Source organism: Protopterus annectens, chromosome 8.part0 (assembly GCF_019279795.1).
Source record: "Protopterus annectens isolate FY-2018-M chromosome 8.part0, PAN1.0, whole genome shotgun sequence".
Taxonomy (NCBI): Eukaryota; Metazoa; Chordata; order Ceratodontiformes; family Protopteridae; genus Protopterus; species Protopterus annectens.
The window spans coordinates 1008350650-1008372664 of NC_056741.1; the positions used below are offsets into that span (position 1 = coordinate 1008350650).

The 22015-nt window shown below is 37.0% G+C and overlaps 1 protein-coding gene across 1 annotated transcript in view; it reads left to right on the plus strand.

Moving 5' to 3' along the window:
* Nucleotides 1-22015, plus strand: part of LOC122809193 (G protein-activated inward rectifier potassium channel 4-like) — a 572406-nt gene that overhangs the window by 216028 nt on the left and 334363 nt on the right. The window contains exon 2 of the mRNA XM_044080501.1: nucleotides 10287-11240. Coding sequence (XP_043936436.1) covers nucleotides 10313-11240 — 928 coding nt within the window. The 5' untranslated portion in view covers nucleotides 10287-10312. The remainder of the gene's footprint in view (nucleotides 1-10286; nucleotides 11241-22015) is intronic.

Below are 22015 nucleotides of genomic sequence, written 5' to 3' on the forward strand. Positions count from 1 at the left end.
ACAAACAGAGTAGTGTTGTCAGGGTCTGACAAGATAAAGGAGCTTTGGCTCTGGTCCTGTGGTCTGCCAACTTGGAAGTTAAGACTGGAATCTGGAATCTCAAGGACAATTTCAACAAAGCCAAAGGGTCTTGAAGAAGGTGTGAGCTGTACTATCAGTTTCCTGTTGCTAAGAGAAAGATTTGGTTATTTTTAACTCATGGCATGACAAGGCTGTAGTTTTTCAAGTTCTCAGTTATACAAATAATATGGCTTGATATTCAGTGCAGCAAAGTTTAGAATTTCTGGACAAGAACATTCAAACTTGTAATTCCTATTACAACTACAGTAAACAATTTTTCCTCTTATAGCATGTTGACAGAGGACATCGACTCTGTAATGCATGTTACATGCCACACAGAATACTAGTGACAAACAAGTAGGTGTGCAGTATAAATAAATAAAAAATGCATGCATGTCTCTTTCAGACAGTTGCATGATTTTTAGCAAAAACATGCTTTATGGCAGTGTGAGAACGTTTACATCAAGTACTCCCTCTACAAGGAAATAGTAATAATATTCCAATCACAAGTATAATGATTGAGGCACAATAATCACCAGTTCCTCTAACCAATAATCAGAATTTCAAATTATTTACAAAACTGCGAGGCAGACTGTCCCACTGAGATCTACAAAGACTTTTCATTCAAAAGAGTATGAACGATAGTTCAATGATCCTGAAAGGACGTGCTTGTACTGCTACGAACACATTTAAGAAGGATATGAACTGTGTTGATATCAGTTTTGTGAAGACAAAGTCTGCTGCTAAGGGAATGTCACACTTCACTCTTTCTAAGACTTCCTTTGATGCACTGAGTTGCATGTATGCTAGCATAAAATGGCATACAGATGAGTGACAGATAAAAGAATTGCACTTCATACAGTCTAGGCTACTGTGCTTGATATGGAGCCAAATTCTTTGGGATTACTTACTTATCTGCTGTCTCTCTAACTGAGAATATGGCAAAGAAACAGACACATAGTTAACTTGTGATGTTTTCATAAATGCTGTCAGATGGTTCCTTGCAAGGCATGATGTGCCATTCACAACAGTGGGTGGGGTAGGATTCATCTGTAAGCTCACTGCCTTAAGGCAAGCTTCTCAATTTTTAAAAAATGAAAGGATATCTGAGGGAACCACTTGAGATGCAGAAAGAAACAGCTAGAAACTAAATATCTGAAAAAATACATGTGCACTTCAAATGCCTCTTAATGGCTGTGGAAGACATCAGAAAGTTCAAGGAACTTTTAAACACCATGTGCTATTAACAAGCTGGTTGCTGTAGTATAAGGTTTGATTCTCTCAGCTTCAATTTGTCTACTGTATGACTCTGAACAAGTAATTTAGACACTGCTATGGGGAATGGAAGCTGCACTCCTCAGTGGTCTCCTGGATGGCATGTCTAGTAACTATCTATGAACTCATGAACCATCTTCCTGGGGTTGTATTTTACTAATTAGGTGTCCCTCATCAGGTAAGGTTGATTAAATGATTGGGCTACATTTCCAAACCTAATCAGCAGTGATAGGTGATACTAAGCACACAACTCAATGGGTAAGGCATTTGTGTCACAGGAGGCCAGTGCCTCAGAAAGAGACACACTCCAGCCAGCAGGCAACCATAACATGTGCCATGGCCGATGCCTTCACCAAAGAGACAGATATTTGAAAGCATTCTTCAGACATGAAAAATAAACATTTAGTCAAACCTTTGAGTCCACTCAATTAACTTTACTAAACTATAGCTTAGAAGGTGAGGGAAAGCTTAAACTGGGAAAAGGGGAACTCAAAGTTCCATGACAAAATGGAAGCAAGTAATGTCAAAGTCCAATCCACTTCCCCTGTAACAGAGTATGTGTTCCTAGTTTGCCAAGTCATTTATTTATTTACATTTGAACACTGAAACTTTGACTTAACAGAACTATTTTCAATGGAGGCCCAAGGAGAAAAGCTTCATAACCAGAGCAGTACAATAGTGTGTTTTAATAAAAATACATGATTTAAGACAAAATATGACGATGTACACATGAAGCTACTTCACTAACAATATAAAGCTGGTTATGACTGTTATATGAACAAGCTGTAGATAGGATTCAGAACACAGCTGTTCCAAACAATAAGCAAGGCAACAAATTATAGAGTAAGCACTATATGAAATATCCAATTCATTTTAAGCAAGACATCCAGACTACAGTAATGAAACAATAGTTGAAGGCTAGTCATTTCAGGCAGAGTGCAGAGTATATCAGCTGCAGTTTAGTAGGGGTCAGACTGTTTATCAGTTCAAATGTCTCAGTGATCATCTTTAGCTGAACCTTTTACTACAGATTTACAGCCTTTCCTTTCCAAATTACATATCTACAGAAAATGAGGGCCCAATTCTGAAAGGCTTGTTCTCAGTGCAAGTGACCACATACACTAAGAGCACACTTAGAGCAGGTCTTTTGGAATCTGGTCCATGTACCAAGCCTGTTTATAGACTGACATATAGGTAAGGTCACTTACATTGAGAGCAGGTTTTTGGAATCGGGGCAGGCTTACAGTGAAAGTAACTATTTTGGAATCTGGCCCTGAGTCTATCTACATATCGACACACTATATGTCTTTCAGCCATCCTTCTTACAATGCCACAGGAAAACAAGAAACCGAGCTGGTCCTCAGTGAAATAAGTGTTTGACCGACACATGCTTCTTCAGAAATGACAGTGACACTAGAATAATAAATACACAGTTCTACTTATTAATAAGTTCTGGATGCACTTGAATTGAAAACAAAAAAAAAAGTTCATGTGAATTCAACAGGAAATGACAACATTCTGCAGCTTTATTCCATATATGTCATGTATCTTTAATGTTGTTACATAAAACAGGAGATATTAAGTGTTGAATGTTTTTCTGTCAGTAGGTTTCCATGTATTAATAATCTTGATTATTTTGCTGAGTATTATTAATCAGCTATCATTTCATTAACATAGTTTGTCAAAAGGATGCTGACTAATGCATGAGACTGATGAATATTGGTAGTTTTAGCACTGTGATACAGGAACCAAAAAAATTCTGCAGGACAAATGCCAACGGTTTATGAATTTAAAGATTAAACTTACATTGCTGTGCTTTTAGTATATATGAGAATGTTCACATACAGAAGATGGCATTCACAATTTCATAATTGTTTTCTATTGAAAAATAATTTGTCAAGGCTGTCAACACCACAGAAAAAAAGTAAAGCCAAAATTTTTGTGAGGGGGCATCTACATCACTGTTCTCTTGTACCCAAGCATCCCTTTACTCCAATATAACAAAACAAGAGTTAATGCAGAACTGGGAAAGGGGCAATTTTGAATGAGCTGTATTTCTCATGGGAACAAACCACACAGAGTTAATGACACTATTCATACTGTTATGATGCAAAGATGGTGTAGTTTTAGTGTAGCCTGTGAGTGTATAACAGATGTTCAAAGTATCAAAACTTCTAATGCCTGTGATATCACCAAAGAATTTGAATCAGAAAGATTAAAAAAAGTAAACCACAGTCTACTTGTGTGCCCACCACACCCCCTGCTAACTAGACATACCAACTCCAAGATCGCACCTATAGTGAGGAAAGGGCAAATTCCTCAAGCTCCACTTTACCGAGATTTTTCACTGAAAAAAAAGTTGGCACGTATGATCAGCTAAAGGGACTTTTTTCAGTTTGGAAAGTCTCCACTTTGATGGGGTGAAGGAAACCCATTTAAATGTATTAATTAAGATAATATGGGTGTCTAATACTATAAAACACCCCCCCCAAATGCTCCACAGCTTACTCAGTGTAAATTAAAAGATTTGGTGGCACATAAAAAAAAAAATCACTTTAAAATGTGTGGAAAATAAATCAGTTATCTATATGTGCAACCAGGGTTTCCTGACTCCCTGCCTGATACCAAACAACCGATGGATGTGCAAGCTTTAACAAAACCAAAACCAAAACGAAAAGCTTGCTAGGAAATCCAGATAAAGGTATGAAACCCAATTGTAACACTTTATTCAAAGCGAAGATGAAAAAAGCAGAGTCACAAATCCAAAAGCTTAACTCCACAAAGTTACATACGTTTTCGACCCTTACTAGAGATGCTACACCTGGAGGGCTTTCACCTGCAAGCTGCGACTCTGCTTTTTTTTGTCCCTGCCTGATAGCCAATCAATCTTTAATGGCCAACATTGCAGCAAATGCTTGCTACTGTTTTGGAATTTTCCCTAAGAATGCACTGGAAGCTTTTGACATATGGAAAGCATGGGTTCAAGATGCTTATTGGCTGACCAGTGAATTAGGCAGGGGACTTGATGTATAATGCATGCAGTGCATTATTGGACTTTCTCTCATTAGTCTGAGGTTTTTTTTGTCAGCTGCTTTTGATAGCAGTTGTACATACTGAAACTGTTGACCATTTGTACCAATGCAGTAAGTCATATTGTTTTGCGGCTCATATAGTAAAGATGTCTCCTGCATGTTGAACTTGTCATAAACTTGTTTTTTTCTTTAACAAATCAAATATTGTTTTTTTTTGTGGCATGTCCCCACTGAATGCATGTTAAACATTATAAGAGCACTTGTTGAAATTCTGACTACCAGGATTGCAGTATTCAGAATAGTGAGAGTGATTGCACTTTTATGGAAATAGGAGGTCCATGACTGTGTGCGTGCGTGCATGCGTGCGTGCGTGCGTGCATGCGCGTGTGTGTGTGTGTGTGTGTGTGTGTGTGTGTGTGTGTGTACTATATAAACGTTTGTACTATATATTGGCCTGAATGTACCTATAAAGAATTAAAAAGTAAAATGAAGCACTAGCATGTCCTTATGGATTATTTGCATATATCCCATGGACATCCACAACAAGAGTTTTGAGGTAACATACAGTGAAGACTATAGCTTGAGTGAATCTTTCTTGCAGTTTTATATATATTAGTGCACTGTTACATCAAAGAGCAGTAACCTGAGATGATCATATGGATAGCCAACAGCAATGAATTCCACAATGGCAAAAACCCTCAGGAATCAAAATAAAAACTCATTAAGGGTACAGGCACAGGAATGAATGCTACCATGAGTTTATCAGATCAATATTATTGGCCCCAGTGTTGCTATCTGTCATTGTGGTCATCCAGAATATTGATCCTCAATGCAGCCATGCATGAAAATTCAAAGGAAATTGCATATATAGATAGATACATACATACACACACATGCAAACACACGTGTGATTGTATTAGAAGGCATGTGGGGGTGCAGCTCCCATGTCATTAAGTGCAGTGTAAGCCCCCATGCAAAAATGCTTCATTTGAATTACTGTAGGATTTGACATTTTCTCTTATTCGTTTACAATTTCTGTGTATTTTTCTAAATTTTAAGACTGGCAAGTATGGGCCCATACCTCTCAACCGTCCAGATATTTGCAGAATGTCCAGATTTTTGGTTCATATTTTTGGTCTATTCCTCAAAACATTTGTGGTTTTCTGTCAAATAACTGGGATGATCTCAGGACTGAAGTTCTTAAATAATAACATACATTTGAGCTTCAGACTTCAAATCCTTCATAATGCTAACAACTTTCTAAGTTTATAAGAGCAATATTTAAAATATGTCCCTATTTTCGGGCCTTTGTCCCCCCATCTTGTTGGGCTTTGTCCAGATTTCTTGCAGTAAGAGGTTGAGGTATGTATGGACCTTATACTTCTAATAGGGAGCTATGTTACACAATATACTGTTTTATCGATGAGGATCACGTTTGTTCTCCTTTAACTTGGGAAATGCTATGGTTTGTTTTGTTCGAAAGTATTCATGTATGTTAGGGTGCACAAAGACCAATATCTTGCAGAAAAAAAACAGCTGTCAGAATTTCAAGTTTTTGCTATGAGTAACTGTCATTTTATATAATTGCATTTTCATGTATTTCTCTTTTCCTCCCCATAAGATAGCTCAGGCAGAAGTATTGACACTGTCCAACTGTATACCAAACTAAATATATGCCTGGTCTGCTCAATGCAATTTAGTAAAATATGAGGGTATTTTAGCCTAAGCCAAGAAAGAGCTGCATAAAGTAACCATTTTTGCCCTAAATCCGTTCTTGGCAAAAACTTGTTTTACTAGTCTTTTGTTTGTTATATCTACCTGTCGTGTCTTCATGAGCCATTATGACATTGTATTTTTTTCAATTATTCAAAAATGCTACATCTGAAAAAGTATTGTGCACTGTCCTTATGAATCATTACTATGTCAGCAAGCTACACAACTTGCCTTCTGCTTATCCTCTATATTAATAATGCCATTTTAACAATGATTTGTTTCATTCCTGTGAGCATTTACAAGTATATAATATGTGCTTTCCTTCCACAGGTGTACAAGTCCTGTTTTCTACTTTTATAGGATATCTGCAATATGTAGTGCACCATTTAGTTCCCTTTTCCTAGGCTATCCCATTTTGTCAATATTCATGTAATGATGGGTTGGGAAGTTGGCAGTGTTGGGAGGTTGCCATAGTGATTAAGGTATTTACCTCACAGAAACAAGGTGCACGGTTTGATTCTCACAAGGGGTAATTAGTTAAGTTTAAAATGGCCCATAAGGACAATTAGCCCAGTACTAATCTATGAACCCATAGAGCTTCTTGAAAACATGTGCTACTTTTTGGTAGGCCTCATTGAATTAGATTTGAGAGTAGTAGTTTTTGTCTTTTCTGGCATGTCTTCAGTTTCTTTGCCTTCTTCCATTACTTGCATCTGATAAAAAAAACATATATTTGTAATTCTACTGTTGTTTTTTTTTTTTCTTTGTAACATCAGCATTCCCACTGATGCAATCGCTTGCCTTTATATAACCCTAATTTCATTATTTTAGATTTCTCTAAATTAAATCTTTTTGCTAGAATGACTCTTTCAAGCTTTCTGTATCATTACTTATCTTTTCCCACCGTCTTTCTTCTCACATATCAGCAGTTCTGCTGTCTTTGTATTGCTTTTTTTTCTCTCATCTGTATTGTTAACATGCTGCACAATTGGGCACAAACTCTGAAGAAAAACAATATTTCCTTTCTCATAGTTTCACAACATATTGTTATTTCTTTTGAACTGTGCATAATCTTGAATATCTGACTTCTCAGCAATGAACAATTAGCACTAAGCAGTTTAGTTAAAAATGGGGGAATATGAGGTTATGCCCTTAATATACAAATTAAGTAAAACGTTTAATCAACATTTTGGTCAGTCATTTTTAACTAAACTGCTTAGTGCTAATTGTTCATTGCTGAGAAGTCTCATAGTTTCACAACATATTGTTATTTCTTTTGAACTGTGCATAATCTTGAATATCTGACTTCTCAGCAATGAACAATTAGCACTAAGCAGTTTAGTTAAAAATGACTGGCCAAAATGTTGATTAAACGTTTTACTTAATTTGTATATTAAGGGCATAACCTCATATTCCCCCATGTACACCCTACTTATTATGACTAACTCCATGTTCAGTAAACAATGCAAACAGGTATTATATATATAAAAATTCACCAAAGCACCATTTTCCAGTTTGCTTTGACAAAATGGTCCTCAACTAAAATGCTGTCACTGAAACAGACGATTCCCCCACAGTCTTTTTTTATATGGCTACCAAACACTGTACTGTATGGTCTACTGATCCTAGAGCAATTTTGCATTTGATATACAAAGTACAATATGCATGTCAACCTTGGTCATGGCAGAAGAGGATCAAATGGACCACCCATTTTGTCTAGCATGCTTTTGTTTCCAGTTTTGCATGTCACTGACACACACAACTACTATCAGCAAAAAAATATAGTGTGCCCGATTAGTAACTGCCATTTTTTTGTAGTGGTCTCCATTCGTTGTTGTTTTATGATATAAATTGTCTTAATTTTCAAATCAGTAGCACCAACACAAGCAAAGTTCACACTAGCATGAGGTTAACAGATTAGCTTAATTGATTTTCATGACCTAAGCAGATGTCTTGCACTTTGAATTCAGCACCCGTTAATTTCAATGTACTAGCAACCAATTAAAGCAGGTAGCATGCTCACCTGTAGGGTAGAAAATCAGAAGGTCGAGGGTTCTATTTCCACCCCCAGGTGAGTAGATTATCTTTCTATTACTGTTACTGCAGTGCAGCATTAAAGGGTGCTGCACTATTGAGTGTGCTGTTCTTTGAATGAGACATTAAATGAGGTCCCATCTGCATTGGTTGGTGGTAGCTCAAGTGGATGTAAAAGATCCCACTGCACTTCATTCCTTTTCACTCACTTCTATAGTCCTAAATTGCAACTTTTCATTGCGTAACAGTTTTATTTGCCAAAATACAGTCTTCCCAAGGAAAACAAACTGAATTTTTATCAAACATAGTAAGGAACTTGACTTAAAAGTTACTTCACAAAATGGCTCCAGCCCCAAGTAGATTAAAGCCCTGATATCTGATATTGGGAAACCTAAAGGAACAATGATTTTCATCCCAAATAAGGTACCCATTAATTCCTGTGCCTGTTTTAGTCATCATACACACCAATGGTTGACTTCTTTCTGTCCACTCAGCATTATTGTCTTTTTGCACATCCAAACATCCAGCTGCCATTACAGCACATGTTTTAGGCACTTTGTTGTTATTTTCTGACATACACATCACCTCCTTACTGCTGCTGTCCATTTCCTTCTTTGTGTGCATCACTGAAAACTGTCACAACACTTTCCTCAACCAAAAAGCATCTTTCCGCCACCTCTAACCAAGGCAAACCACCTCATCAGCAAAGTATCATTTTCCAGATCTCATTCTTGAAGAGCAATGACTTTTGCTTGTGGCAAATCCTAATCCACAGTATTATCCATTGCATTTCATTTTGAAATCATAGCAGCTCCATCCAGGCAAACACTTTTCTATTCACTTTCCTCCATGTTTCACCCTCCACCTGCAAAAGCCCTCTGGCCCTAACTATAGAAAAAGAGCAGGGGAAGTTCCTCACTGTCATAGCCGAATTTCCCCTAGTCAGTATGAATACCACCTCAGGTCTCCAAAGAGAAGAAGCCACTGGCTAGTGGGACAAACTGGGTTAACAAAGTGTAAATAAAAGTTACATTTTACTTGAATTAAGCATTCAGTTTTGATTAATGCTCCAATTCCAACTGGTAATAAAAACAATCAAGTTAAACTACTACAGATAACTATACTTGCTGCTACGAAAATTATAACTACAAATCAGAAGATTCAAGTTTTTCAACTTGTAACGAATGACATAAGTGTCATATGTAATAAAACTCATACTCTCTCTCTTAAAGGTCTAAATAACAGTTATAAATTTAAAATTCTGGCCCATGTTAGCCACAGTAACACACAAATTTGAGACTATACTGAGAATATATTGAGTTATTATTAGATACCCTTTATGTTTTGTTTAATAATTACATTTTTTTCTCTCCTTTTGCAGTGAATTATATATTTCTCATCTTTTCTTTAGTTATAGAAAAATGTTTATGTTTTTTAGTCATTGGCATTCATTTATAATAATTAATGTAATGATTTATTTTTTTTTTAAATATTGATATTTCAATCTAATAATATGTTTGCTATATAGCTGATATGGAAACTACATTGACCTTTGTTGAATTCAGTTTGACATTTAATAAAAAAAAATGGGGGTTTAAATATCTAGAACATTTATTAGCCATTATCCCTACATATTAATCTATTGCAATTTGTTCTGCACTACTGACTTCAAAGTAGTCATCTCTTAATTCATTCTGAACTAACACCATCATTTCCTCTGCCTTTGAAGTTAGACCAACAGGTTCTTAACTTATTATCAACATAGAATAAATATATTTGCAGAGAAAATTATTGACTAAAGGAAAGCATGGGATGTTTTTGTGAAAACAGAATACTGTGGACTAAAGTATTTTTAGGTAGGAAGTTCCTCCTTCACTAGATTTTCTTTAAAATGTATTTACTAGAATAGTGTTGTTGTTTTATGGCTATTCCCATATTAAATTAATGGTACAGTTATGTACTGGAATATAACCAAATAGTGACATTTTACAAATGCAGTGACAGTCAGTGTATCCAGCAAAGTATGCTGACAGCTTTATTAAAGTCTCATTACTCATATAAGTAGTACTGACATGATGCTATTCACTGTACCCTGCAAAGTGTTAAGACGTTAACTTCTTTTGATCTGTTCACTTATCCATCATGTTTGTTTTATATTTTTTATCCTTGTAGGGTAATGATCTTGAGTTCAGAAGCTGATGATGAATGACTACAAGGGATTTGTTAATCAAGATATGGAAAACCAACTAAAGATGTTATCTAGACAAGTACGGGAACCTTCTAAGGTACCCACCAATCGGACAATAGTTATGGCTGATCAGGATGAGAAAAAAAGACGTCAGAGATATGTAGAGAAAGATGGAAAGTGTAATGTCCATCATGGCAATGTTCGAGAAACCTATAGGTATCTGAGTGACATCTTTACTACATTGGTAGACCTTAAGTGGAGGTTTAATCTATTAATCTTCACTATGGTCTACACTGTTACTTGGATCTTTTTTGGATTTATATGGTGGCTAATTGCTTATATAAGAGGAGACTTGGATCATCTTGGAGATGCTACATGGACCCCATGTGTAAATAACCTTAATGGATTTGTTTCAGCCTTTCTTTTTTCAATTGAGACAGAGACTACCATTGGCTATGGATACAGAGTTATCACCGACAAATGCCCAGAGGGAATAATTTTGCTTCTTGTTCAGGCTATTTTGGGGTCCATAGTCAATGCATTTATGGTAGGATGCATGTTTGTGAAGATATCACAGCCCAAAAAGAGAGCAGAGACCCTTATGTTCTCCAACACAGCTGTCATCTCTGTCAGGGATGGAAAGCTATGTGTCATGTTTAGGGTAGGAGATTTGAGAAACTCACACATTGTAGAAGCTTCTATCCGAGCTAAAATGATAAAATCCAAGCAGACTAAAGAAGGAGAGTTCATTCCATTAAACCAGACAGATCTTAATGTTGGATTTGATACTGGGGATGATCGTCTGTTTCTGGTATCACCTCTCATCCTTTGCCATGAAATAAATGAGCAAAGTCCATTCTGGGAGATATCTAAAGAGCAACTGGGGAAAGAGGAGTTTGAGATTGTTGTCATCTTGGAAGGAATGGTAGAGGCTACAGGTAAGTTGAAAATTAGATGTTCAATATGACTACATGGACATTGAAAACAACTGGAAATAGTCACTATTGTACATTATGTTTTCATTTCTGTAGCATAAGGTAAACATACTGTACAGGGGGTGCAGTCATTTGTTAGATTTGGAAAGTGACATACATTCATTTATTTTATTTTATTTTACAGGGGATGCAGTCAGTAGTTAGATTTGGAATGTGACATACTTTTACTTATTCAATGTATTTATTTTATTTGTTTATTTTTCATTTACTGCATTTATTAACTGGGAATGTTCAGCTGGGAAGGCTCATTTCTAGTGGAATGCCAAAGAGAAAAGCCCTAAGATACAAGTCAAGCAAATGAAAAGTAACACACAGGTTAACCAGCAGGCTGCATAAGTTTTGCCCCCTCACAACTCATTATACATGGCATTAAATTTTACTATAGGTCACTGTGAACCTAGTTTATGTTTTGCTTTTAGACTGTGAACCACTTAAACTGGCCCTTTAAGATAATAACTAATTGCTCCCTTTAGAATTCACCCTGCACCATATTTAGTACACCTTAGCCCACTGCAATGGCATCACGTTCCATTGGTCCATAATTACAAGAAAGGGATTAAATATTTTATTCATTTGTACTGAATTTATTCATGAGTATTTTTCATATTCCTGTTGGATGTGATTGCTTGTTATGAATTTCAGTCCTTTTCAACTTAAAAGGAATGACCAAAGCATTCCGCACATAAAGGCATAAAAACTTTATATGGTTAGAAAAGAGAATGTAAAAACATGTATAGCACAAAGACTGTTAACAAATGTATTTTGGGAGTGTACTTCTTCTTGTTGTAATTATAGCTGCTATTTAAAAGGTTGCTGAAAAACAGCAGTTATAGAAAGATGTGTGTAGAAGTGTTACCTTTGTATTTGTTTGCTTCAGCTAACAATGCTGACTAAAATCTTCTCAACTAAAACTCATGAGAAACTGGTATACACAAAATAATTATCATATTTTAGAAGCCGATGTCACCCCTACTAAGTTCCTATAGGTCACAGATAGATACCAGCAAATAGTAAAGCTTTTGACTGAATACCTGTAGTCTGACCAAGGAACTACTGGCCATCAAAGTACCAGGCATTCTAATTGTTCCTGCTACTTTGGGGGTTACTGTCATCTGCACAACATGGAGGTAACTGGCACAAGTGAAAAATATATAAGAACATTCAAATTAAGTGTAACAAACCGAGCAAAATGTCATAAAGTCTCTTAATTGCTTCAGCTGCCCTGCACCAGTAACAGGCACACACACACACCCAATCCTAAGCTAATATAAAATACAACACAGCAAAAAAATATGTATGATGTTACCCCCTTCAAAGATTCTGAGTTCATTGCAGACTGTGAACTATAGATTTTTACAGAGACAGTAGAAAGGTGTTAAATGTGAAGACCGTTAATGCATTAATCATTCCTCTATGCTAAACAATACATTCAAACTCCATTAAACAAAAGCAGACTATGTATACATTTATTTGCACCCTTCTTGTTACTGTCAATTTGTCCACTGTATTCTGGCAACTAAAGATATACATGCACATTGATCTGAATCAGGTGACTCTGGCTAGAAGATTGGTATCCACAGCACTGACAGCAACACACATAAAATGCATGAAAAATATAAGCAAATGAATTGATATAGAAAGATTAAAATGAAAATTTATATTTGATTTTGTAGTGCCAGACACAACAGTAATAACCCATTTGAATGATATATGATACCCTAATACATTTTGAAAACAATTTAACTGAGAGTGGGGAGAGGACTGTTTAGGAGAAACTGTTTTCACTTGAACAATACCACACAATAGTAAATACTTTTACTTTCTCCCAGATGCTGTGATTTTAGCATGATTATTTTAAATTTATCTGTGGATATGGAGGTGTTAACCTCATAAAGATTATTTGTGTTTTGCATATCAATCGTGTTTACTCAGCTCATTTCATGGAATTGCACACTGGAGAATCATACATTGGAGAAACTGTTTTCACTTAAACAATACCACACAATAGTAAATACTTTTACTTTCTCCCAGATGCTGTGATTTTAGCATGATTATTTTAAATTTATCTGTGGATATGGAGGTTTTAACCTCATAAAGATTATTTGTGTTTTGCATATCAATCGTGTTTACTCAGCTCATTTCATGGAATTGCACACTGGAGAATCATACATTGGTTATTTATATTTAAGCTAAAAGAAAACTATATACAGATATACATAGTTGCCTGCCTGGCTGCCTACCTGGTAAATGCTTGTAAGAAACTGCAACAGTAACAGCAGATGAGAAAGCAGAAGCCAGACAAGAGAGTGTGGAAATCTAAGTCTTAAAGCATATGAGGTATGAGGCCTGCCAAATTCTGCAGACTAAACTAATGCTTCTTAATAATAATAATAATAATAATAATAATAATAAATGTGGTTTAATAAATGGCAGCAGAGGATGTGAAAGAGTGGATATGATTAAACTGAAGTGGTGGGGGCAATGAAAGTTCAAGGTTAATTTAAGGACACAAAGTTATTTAGACAGTTGTTTACACACTTTTAGACAGTGCAAGAAAGAGTAAGGTAAGCCTGTAATGTCTAATGTAAGGATCAGTTACTGCATCCTTGAAGAATCACCCAACAATATATGTATTTGCAAACAACACATTCTGTGATGTCAAGTGATACATATGAAGAACATCAAGTGTAGTGCTAGGTGAAGAAATCTTTCAAAACCCTTTAAGTAAAACCACATGGGGTCTGGGTCATTAAATGCTCGTAAATCTCAAAGTATGTAATAAGAATAATACCCATTTGTTAACCACTAGATACATAGTCCCTTTTCAGAGGCAATCCAGGAACAATATATGGTTAAGTGACTTGCTCCTTTTCACACAATAGGCCAATAGGGACTGATGGAATCAAACCCTTTACCACAGGATGTACATCTCACAGCCTTAACCCTCTACACCAACTGCTAGGTACACCACATTACACACACACACACACACACACACACACACACACACACACACACACACACACACACACACATGCACGCACACATGCACACACACACACACACACACACACACACACACACACACACACACACACACACACACACACACACACACACACACACACACACACACACACACACACACACACACACATACACACACACACACACACACACACACACACACACACACACACACACACACACACACACACACACACACACAGACAGACACACACACTTACACAGACACACACGTGCACGCACATGCAAGCACACACACACATGCACACACACATGCTCTCACACACACACACACACACACACACACACACACACACACTTACACAGACACACACACACTTACACAGACAGACACACATACACACACACACACACACAAACACATATGCATACGTAACACACACACACACTCACAGACCCACACACACAATTACACAGACACACACACACACACACACACACACACACACACACACACACACACACAGATGGTAAAAACAGAAATGGAGGATCGGCTCTATTCACAAACAGAGATAAAGCCCTGATGTCTGCTGCAGATAAGGCAGGTTTGACTAGTAGCCCAGGCATTGAAGGAGCTGGCATGGGGAAGATGGCAAATATGCATTAATGCCAGCTTGTCTACAATGGAGGATAGGCCATAGTTGGTCCACAGGGAGGTCTGCAGCTTCCATGCATGCCCGTGCAGCAAATAGTCCTGCAAACTGAAGACTACATCTGCAGTAGTATGAATGTACCTGAGACAGCGAGCAGTTGTTTAAGTTACTGCCGTAGTGTAAGGACACAGGACATCAAAATAAAAGTAAAGAAAATGTACTTCCCAGAATGGATAACCACACTACTCTCAATGCCTTGCTCTTGCCCTACTAGGGAAACAAATTGGATAGTGGGCATTCACTCCAATGATGAATGAATGGGTTAATAAGGACAGACTGGGAGCTAGGTTGATGGTCAGTTGGAGTAGGTTTGTTTGTGTCTTTCGGCTTTTCCCGGTTAGGGGTTGCCACAGCGGAACTCCGGTCCGCTAATGATTGGCAGTAGAGTTTTACATGCTGGCTTGTCGGGCCTAACACACAACCTTCAATGAAGGAATGCCCATTCACGCATGTCGCCACACAGAGGACGCTTTAACTGAGAATCGAATGGCAACGTCTGGTCAGTTGGAGTAGGTACCAGAAAAAAATGAGAGATTTGGAAAAATAGTGAGAGAGAGAGAGAGAGAGAGAGACCACAACATGTAGTAAATAATGGGAAAGTAGTCAGAGCAGAACATTTTGACAAAAATAGTAAGAATTTTGTTAGGTGTGACAGCTAAAGCAAGGTCAAAGACTTTAGGCTGAAGAAATTCAGAATTCATATCAGGCTACAGTTTGAGAGGTTTATAGGACATAGTCTAGTTTTTGGCATGAATTCAGTTGATTTTAGAACTATATTAATTAGAATATAATGACAGTGTGGAGGGTTTCACAGTGTTCCCTATATTAGTATATTAGCTTGAACTGTGACAGATTTCAGAGTATATCAGTGACTACTTCTGGATTTGAAAAAGTTAAGTAAGAATTTGCTTAACAGATGGATTACATTTTCATCCTAACTAAATTTTTGTGGTAGGTATATGGAAATCCTAAATTAAGAGATGGTATAAAATAATAGAATTCACACCAACATTCTAGCAAGTTAAATAAAAACTGCTAAGAATTGATAGTCTATATGATGCTGGGGAGTGTGACTGGAGAAAATTCAGATAGCGATACCTTAATCCATGATATATACATGATGATGAAGTTTAGATGCACAGCAGCTGAGACTGTATAAAATTACCATCCATTTTATTAAATAGTGGTTTCAAAGTTAGGCATTTACTTGATGTTTCACATGAAATACTGTACATTTATAAGTCAGACGTCTGGTTGGAACAATGAAATGAGCTTCTGGCCCAGTCAGACTTTCCTGGTAAGCAAATGTAAGTAAATAAATAAATAATTTCAGAATGAAAATTTTGACTGGCAACATGTCAGTGTATGTTATTATTCCCTAAGGGTCACAGTTATACAGTATAAAAGATGGAAATGAGGAACTTGAATATGAGCATTATGAAACAGGACTTCACTTTAGTGCAAGTATAGAAGATCCCCTTAAAATGGCTACTGCAACAGACAAGTAGAGCTCCTAGGGTTTAGTACTTTATGTAATGAAAGGTTAACATCCGTAAGTATGGCAATGGAGGCTGTGTGTTCCAGAACACAGGCTGCTACAGCACTTCCTCTGCCCCTGTTATGTATGGCTTTATTTGATGAATATCCTTGAAGATATAGGTATGAGATCAAGGTGTAAGGAGTACTTTGGCAGTATGTAATGCTACCTATGGTTTTAAGTGATTGATTCTATAAAACAAGTTCCTGCAGATCTGAGCATTACTGTCAAGTCCAATAAATAAGTTGCTGAGCTCAGTGGTATCATGATTTGGTTCCATATCTCCAGCCAACAGCAGGCAAACGATGAATGACAGGAGAGAACTATTCATCTGTCATTTTAAGATTAGTTTGATAATGTCATGGTGGACCTGGGTGAGAACAAGTTAAGGGCAAATAATGAGAGATTGAAACTGGAGCTAGAAAACTCCAAAAACTTGGATAATAAGGAGCAGAGGAAAACTAAGAGTGAAGAGCAATTTTTACACATTGTTTTAGGGTATGGCTTGGTATTAAGAAGGTAAACTGGTTAAAATGAAACTAAATAGTTCACATCTTTTTAGAGAGAGAGAGAGTGTGTGTTTGTGTGTCCATGTGTGTGTTTACTAGATGAAGTTGGCTTCATGAGCTAGACAGGGAACTTGCTTGCTCAAAGACTGCAGCAGAGGCAATAAAGGGAAACAAAGTTAATGTCTTAGAGGATTTGTCAGATTCAGAGAAGGGAGAATTGAACCAAAGTCAAATCTATGAACTGCCTCAAAATCTGAGTATTTTAGATACTTTTTGGAATGGTCATTGTTGTTGCAGGTATTGTGTTGATTCAATACAAGAAGCATTAAGGTTTGCTATTCTGCATTCTGGAAACAGTACTCAATAATTGTAAAGGAGCAAGATGCTATTGCACTTGTGTATGAATCAGTATGCAAAGCTGGGACGTACGTTACAGAAATGAAGAGATATAGCCTGCAAGCACTAGTTTTCAAGCTAAGCTTAATGTGCATTTTGCTTCATAATGCCAAAATGGAAACTTTTAACAAACCACAGAACAGCCATGCTCTGCAAGACACTTTTATATGACTTTATCTGTCTAACATTCCCCAAGTATGAAGCAGAAAATTCTTGCCCAGTCCAATCACTTGCACAGTTAATGATTAATAGCTATGAATCATTATGCATAACACAGCAGCACTGTAATGTCATTGAAAATATGTCCTGATGGATATTCTGTCTTATATTATGAACTGTTTGTCGTCAGTGAAATGCTACTGCTGCACTGAAGTGAGTCATTTAACTATAAGTCTTAACTCATATTATGTGTATGACCCTATTTTTATTTTTCCTTCTGAATCATGCTGAGAACAACACTCTGAGCTATAAATACAAGCATACACACACACACATACAGACCTTACAAACACATGTTTTAATGTGTCTTTATCTGCTACTGTCTGTCTCTCTTCTAAAGCAGTTCTTTTTCCTAAATCTATACATAAGCCATGCCAAAATACATATAAAAGTACAATAGTTTCAGCATATCCTGTACAGTTTTTTACAACTGAATTGTATCAAGTAACAGATGGAATTGAAACTTATAATGAGTATAAATAACAGGAACACATATAAATAGTATGCAATTAATGGGAAAATGCATCTTACACTTTGTTAATTCCACTGTCTTTTCTTACAAAATTATTACTTATACTGCATGAAAATTTTTTAACCTAATTGTGGAATAATGTTTTGAGAAGTGTTACCCATATTATGTTAATGCTAAGTGTATATTGTATAGCACTATTAAGCATTTATGCACCTGCACTTCAAATTTGTTACTGTTACTTTGCTTCATACCAGGTACTGTTATTATTCTGTTCCTTGTTGAGTTAGGTTTTAGCAAAAAATGGTCAAAAGAGTGCACCACTTACCAATCTACCAAATAGAACATAAATAGGACTGTCACACAACTTTTACAATGGCTACAGTAACACCTGTTTCACTACTTTGGTGTTTCAGTTTGGTATTGTACATAAGCAGGTATACAAGCAGACAGCCCTTTGTTTTGTACTGCAGCAACTTCTTAAACATTGTAAAAATGGATCACATTGTGACCTGCCAATCACATGATCTTTTTTTAGGAAATGTAACACTGTTCCTTCTTTGAAAAGCTATAATTGTATCTGGTAGTAGATCTAAAACAAATATTATGTAACATCTCAAAAACAGTGGACCTGTTAAAAACAGTAACATTGAACTTGCTGGTATTCATTGTTTTTATGTTGTGTTTTGTTTTGGACAGGTGACATTTTTCATACTAGTTTAGTCTATACAGCTGTTCAGTATGGCTTAAAGTAAAACCAGGCATATGTCACAGACAATCCATAATCAGATATTATGATGTGAATTCACCATTTACTGTTGTTGTAATTTTCACCTAGCAAACTGACATGGCTCCCCATTGAAATGTCAGGATTCAAAATGCTGAATTCTGACAAGCAGAAAATCCAGGAGAAAATCAAATATCTAACATCAGTCTACATTAAACTTGTGTTTTACAGGGGGGCAAGCCTCCCCACACCCGCATACCTCAGAACTTATATATTCCAACTCTGAGATCATCATACCTCAGAGAAAAGAAAAAAAAAACTAAAACAATAAGTGAGAAGGTCACTGAAAAACCAATCAGTAAAAACAAAATGAAAACTCCAGTTAAGCTAGAACTTCCACTGAGTGACCTCCTAAAGCTCTTGTATCAGAGGCACATAGGATATATGCAAATGACCCTTATGAATATCAGGTGTTTGAGCTAATTGGCGATTCTGAATGCCCATAACTTGATTCGTTGTTTTAATGAACAATTTAAGGCCAATAAAGCCAAACCCCACTAGCTGTGGCTATGCATATTTCAGCTTTGTTATGACCTCATCAGCACAGCACAAGCAGAGTGTGTTTGACTAAGCATAAGAAACATAGGGCTGTTATACCCAGCTGATGTCCATTACCATTAGGGTCACTGCAAAAATATCCCAAACAACAAACTAAAACAAGAATCGCCAATTAGCTGAAACACCTGATGTTCATAAGGGTTATTTGCATATATCCCATGTGCCTCTGATACAAGAGGTTTGGGAGGTCACTCAGTGGAAGTTCTAGCTTTGCTGGAGTTTTCATTTTGTTTTTACTGATTGGTTTTTTAATGACCTTCTCAGTTATTGTTTTAGTTTGTCATTTGGGAAATTTTTGCAGTGACCCTAATGATAATGGACATCAGCTGGGTATAACAGCCCTGTGCTTCTTATGCTTAGTCAAATACTCTGCTTGTGCTGTGCTGATGAGGTCATAACAAGGCCAAAATATGCATATCCACAGCTAGTGGGGTTTGGCTTTATTGGCCTGAAATTGTCCATTAAAACGATGAATCAAGTCTTGGGCATTCAGAATCACCAATTAGCTAAAACACCTGATGTTCATAAGGGTCATGTGCATATATCACATGTGCCTCTGATACAAGAGGTTTGGGAGGTACCTCAGAGCAAAGGGAAAATTCTGAAAAATGGCAATCTCAGACTTAATATATGTAAGTCCGTATTTTTGGCAGTTAAGGCTCTGCATTACTGGACTCGCTCATGTGGGTCCCAGTATTTCAAATGATTACCAAGTGACACTGTTTACCCATATGTTTACAACAGAAACTTAGCTAAAACCCCAACACCATGACAAAGACTTTCTCCCTCCTGGCTATAGTACACTGCACCTTGATAGCCAAAAGAAAAAGGGTGGTGGAGTTGCCATTGTTTACTCTAACCACTTTACTCTGACAACTCCTAATAAAACAATCCCATCCTTTTCCCCTGCTGAAATACTGACAGCCAACCTTGTACTTAACACCCATACCACCATCGCAATAGTAGTAATCTATATTCCCTCCCCCGGGGGATAACTTACCCCTGCTGGAAAACATATTCTCATACTTCTCTCAACATATTCCTAATGAAACCATTATTCTTGGTGATGTCAGTATTAGTTGGTAAACTCTTTGTACCCCAAATTCTTCCTTACACAAAAACTTGTATGGCTTTACTCAACTTATCACTGATGCCACCCATGCCAACAACTCTCAAACACACATCACCCTTATTGACTGGATTCTAGTCTCTCATCCTTCAAAATATCACAATCCCTATAACCCTTCCAAACACATTAAGTGATCACTCCCCAATAAAAGTACTTAGATTTATCCCTAACTTTACTAAACTGCATAGAATTATCACATGCCGCAAGCTTAGTAACTTTCACCCAGACACCTTTAAATCTCTTCTCTCTAAAGTTAACTGGAAATTCCTTACTCAACTCCCCCTTGACAATGCTGTCCTGTCCTTCAACACCACCTTTGTCAGTATTCTTGACTCACTTGCCCCACTTCGCACAGTCCGTATCAAATCTAATACATCTCCATGGTTATCAAATTCCACCCGTATCCTAATGAAAAATAGAGACAAAGCATGGAAAACATGGACCAAAACAAAGCTCCCTGTAGACTTGCTAAAATACAAAGAACTTAGAAATCAGACCAAAAAGTGTATTAAGAAAGATAAAAGAGACTTCTACTATAATCCACCCTCAGTCCTGAAATCTAACCCCAAACAGATTTGGAACTCATTAAACCACATACTACACCCTGGTGTTCCCTGTTCCCCCAATCCTTGTCCTGATACAACTCCCAAAGATACTATCGCCACCTTCAACACATATTTAATTGACTCTATATCCAAACTATTTAACCTCAGCGCCAGCACGTCTACCTTTAATAATATTTGTAACCACTCTATCAAATCCCACTATACTCTCATCAAATTCTTGTACTCTCAAACCTGTACCCACTAGCTACATCAAATCCCTACTTTCTAAACTGAAACCTTGCACAGCTTCTACCAACAACATTCCTTCACTTTTCCTTGAGTTAGCTGCTGACTCTCTTGCTCTCCCTGTATCTATCTTAATCAACCACTCCATTTCAGAGTCCAAAGTCCCTTCCATATGGAAACAATTTTTCACTCTACCAATACATAAAGGAGGTAACTCCTCAGACATCACTAATTTTAGACCAATTGCCATCCTCTCTTATAGTTTCATAGTTTCATAGTTTGGTACTAGGCTATCTGCCCTGGGGCATTTATAAACCTAGCCATAGTGATGTGGCTTTCGCCACCCCATGTAGTGGTACAAAAGTGTACAGAATAGATTTAGAATACTGTGCCTCTGTCTAGTAGTGACACAGTGAAGACCCCCTTACATAATAGAATTAGTTTACTGTGCCTCTGTCTAGTAGTGACACAGAGATTACCCCTGGGGTAAACCTACGATCTCCCATCCACTCGTCAAGATTTCTCTTGAAGAGAGTCAGTGAGGGGCTCTGCCTAACATGAACTGGGATTCTGTTCCAGAGTATGGGAAGCCTCTGAGTTATGAATCTGTCCCTCCAGCATG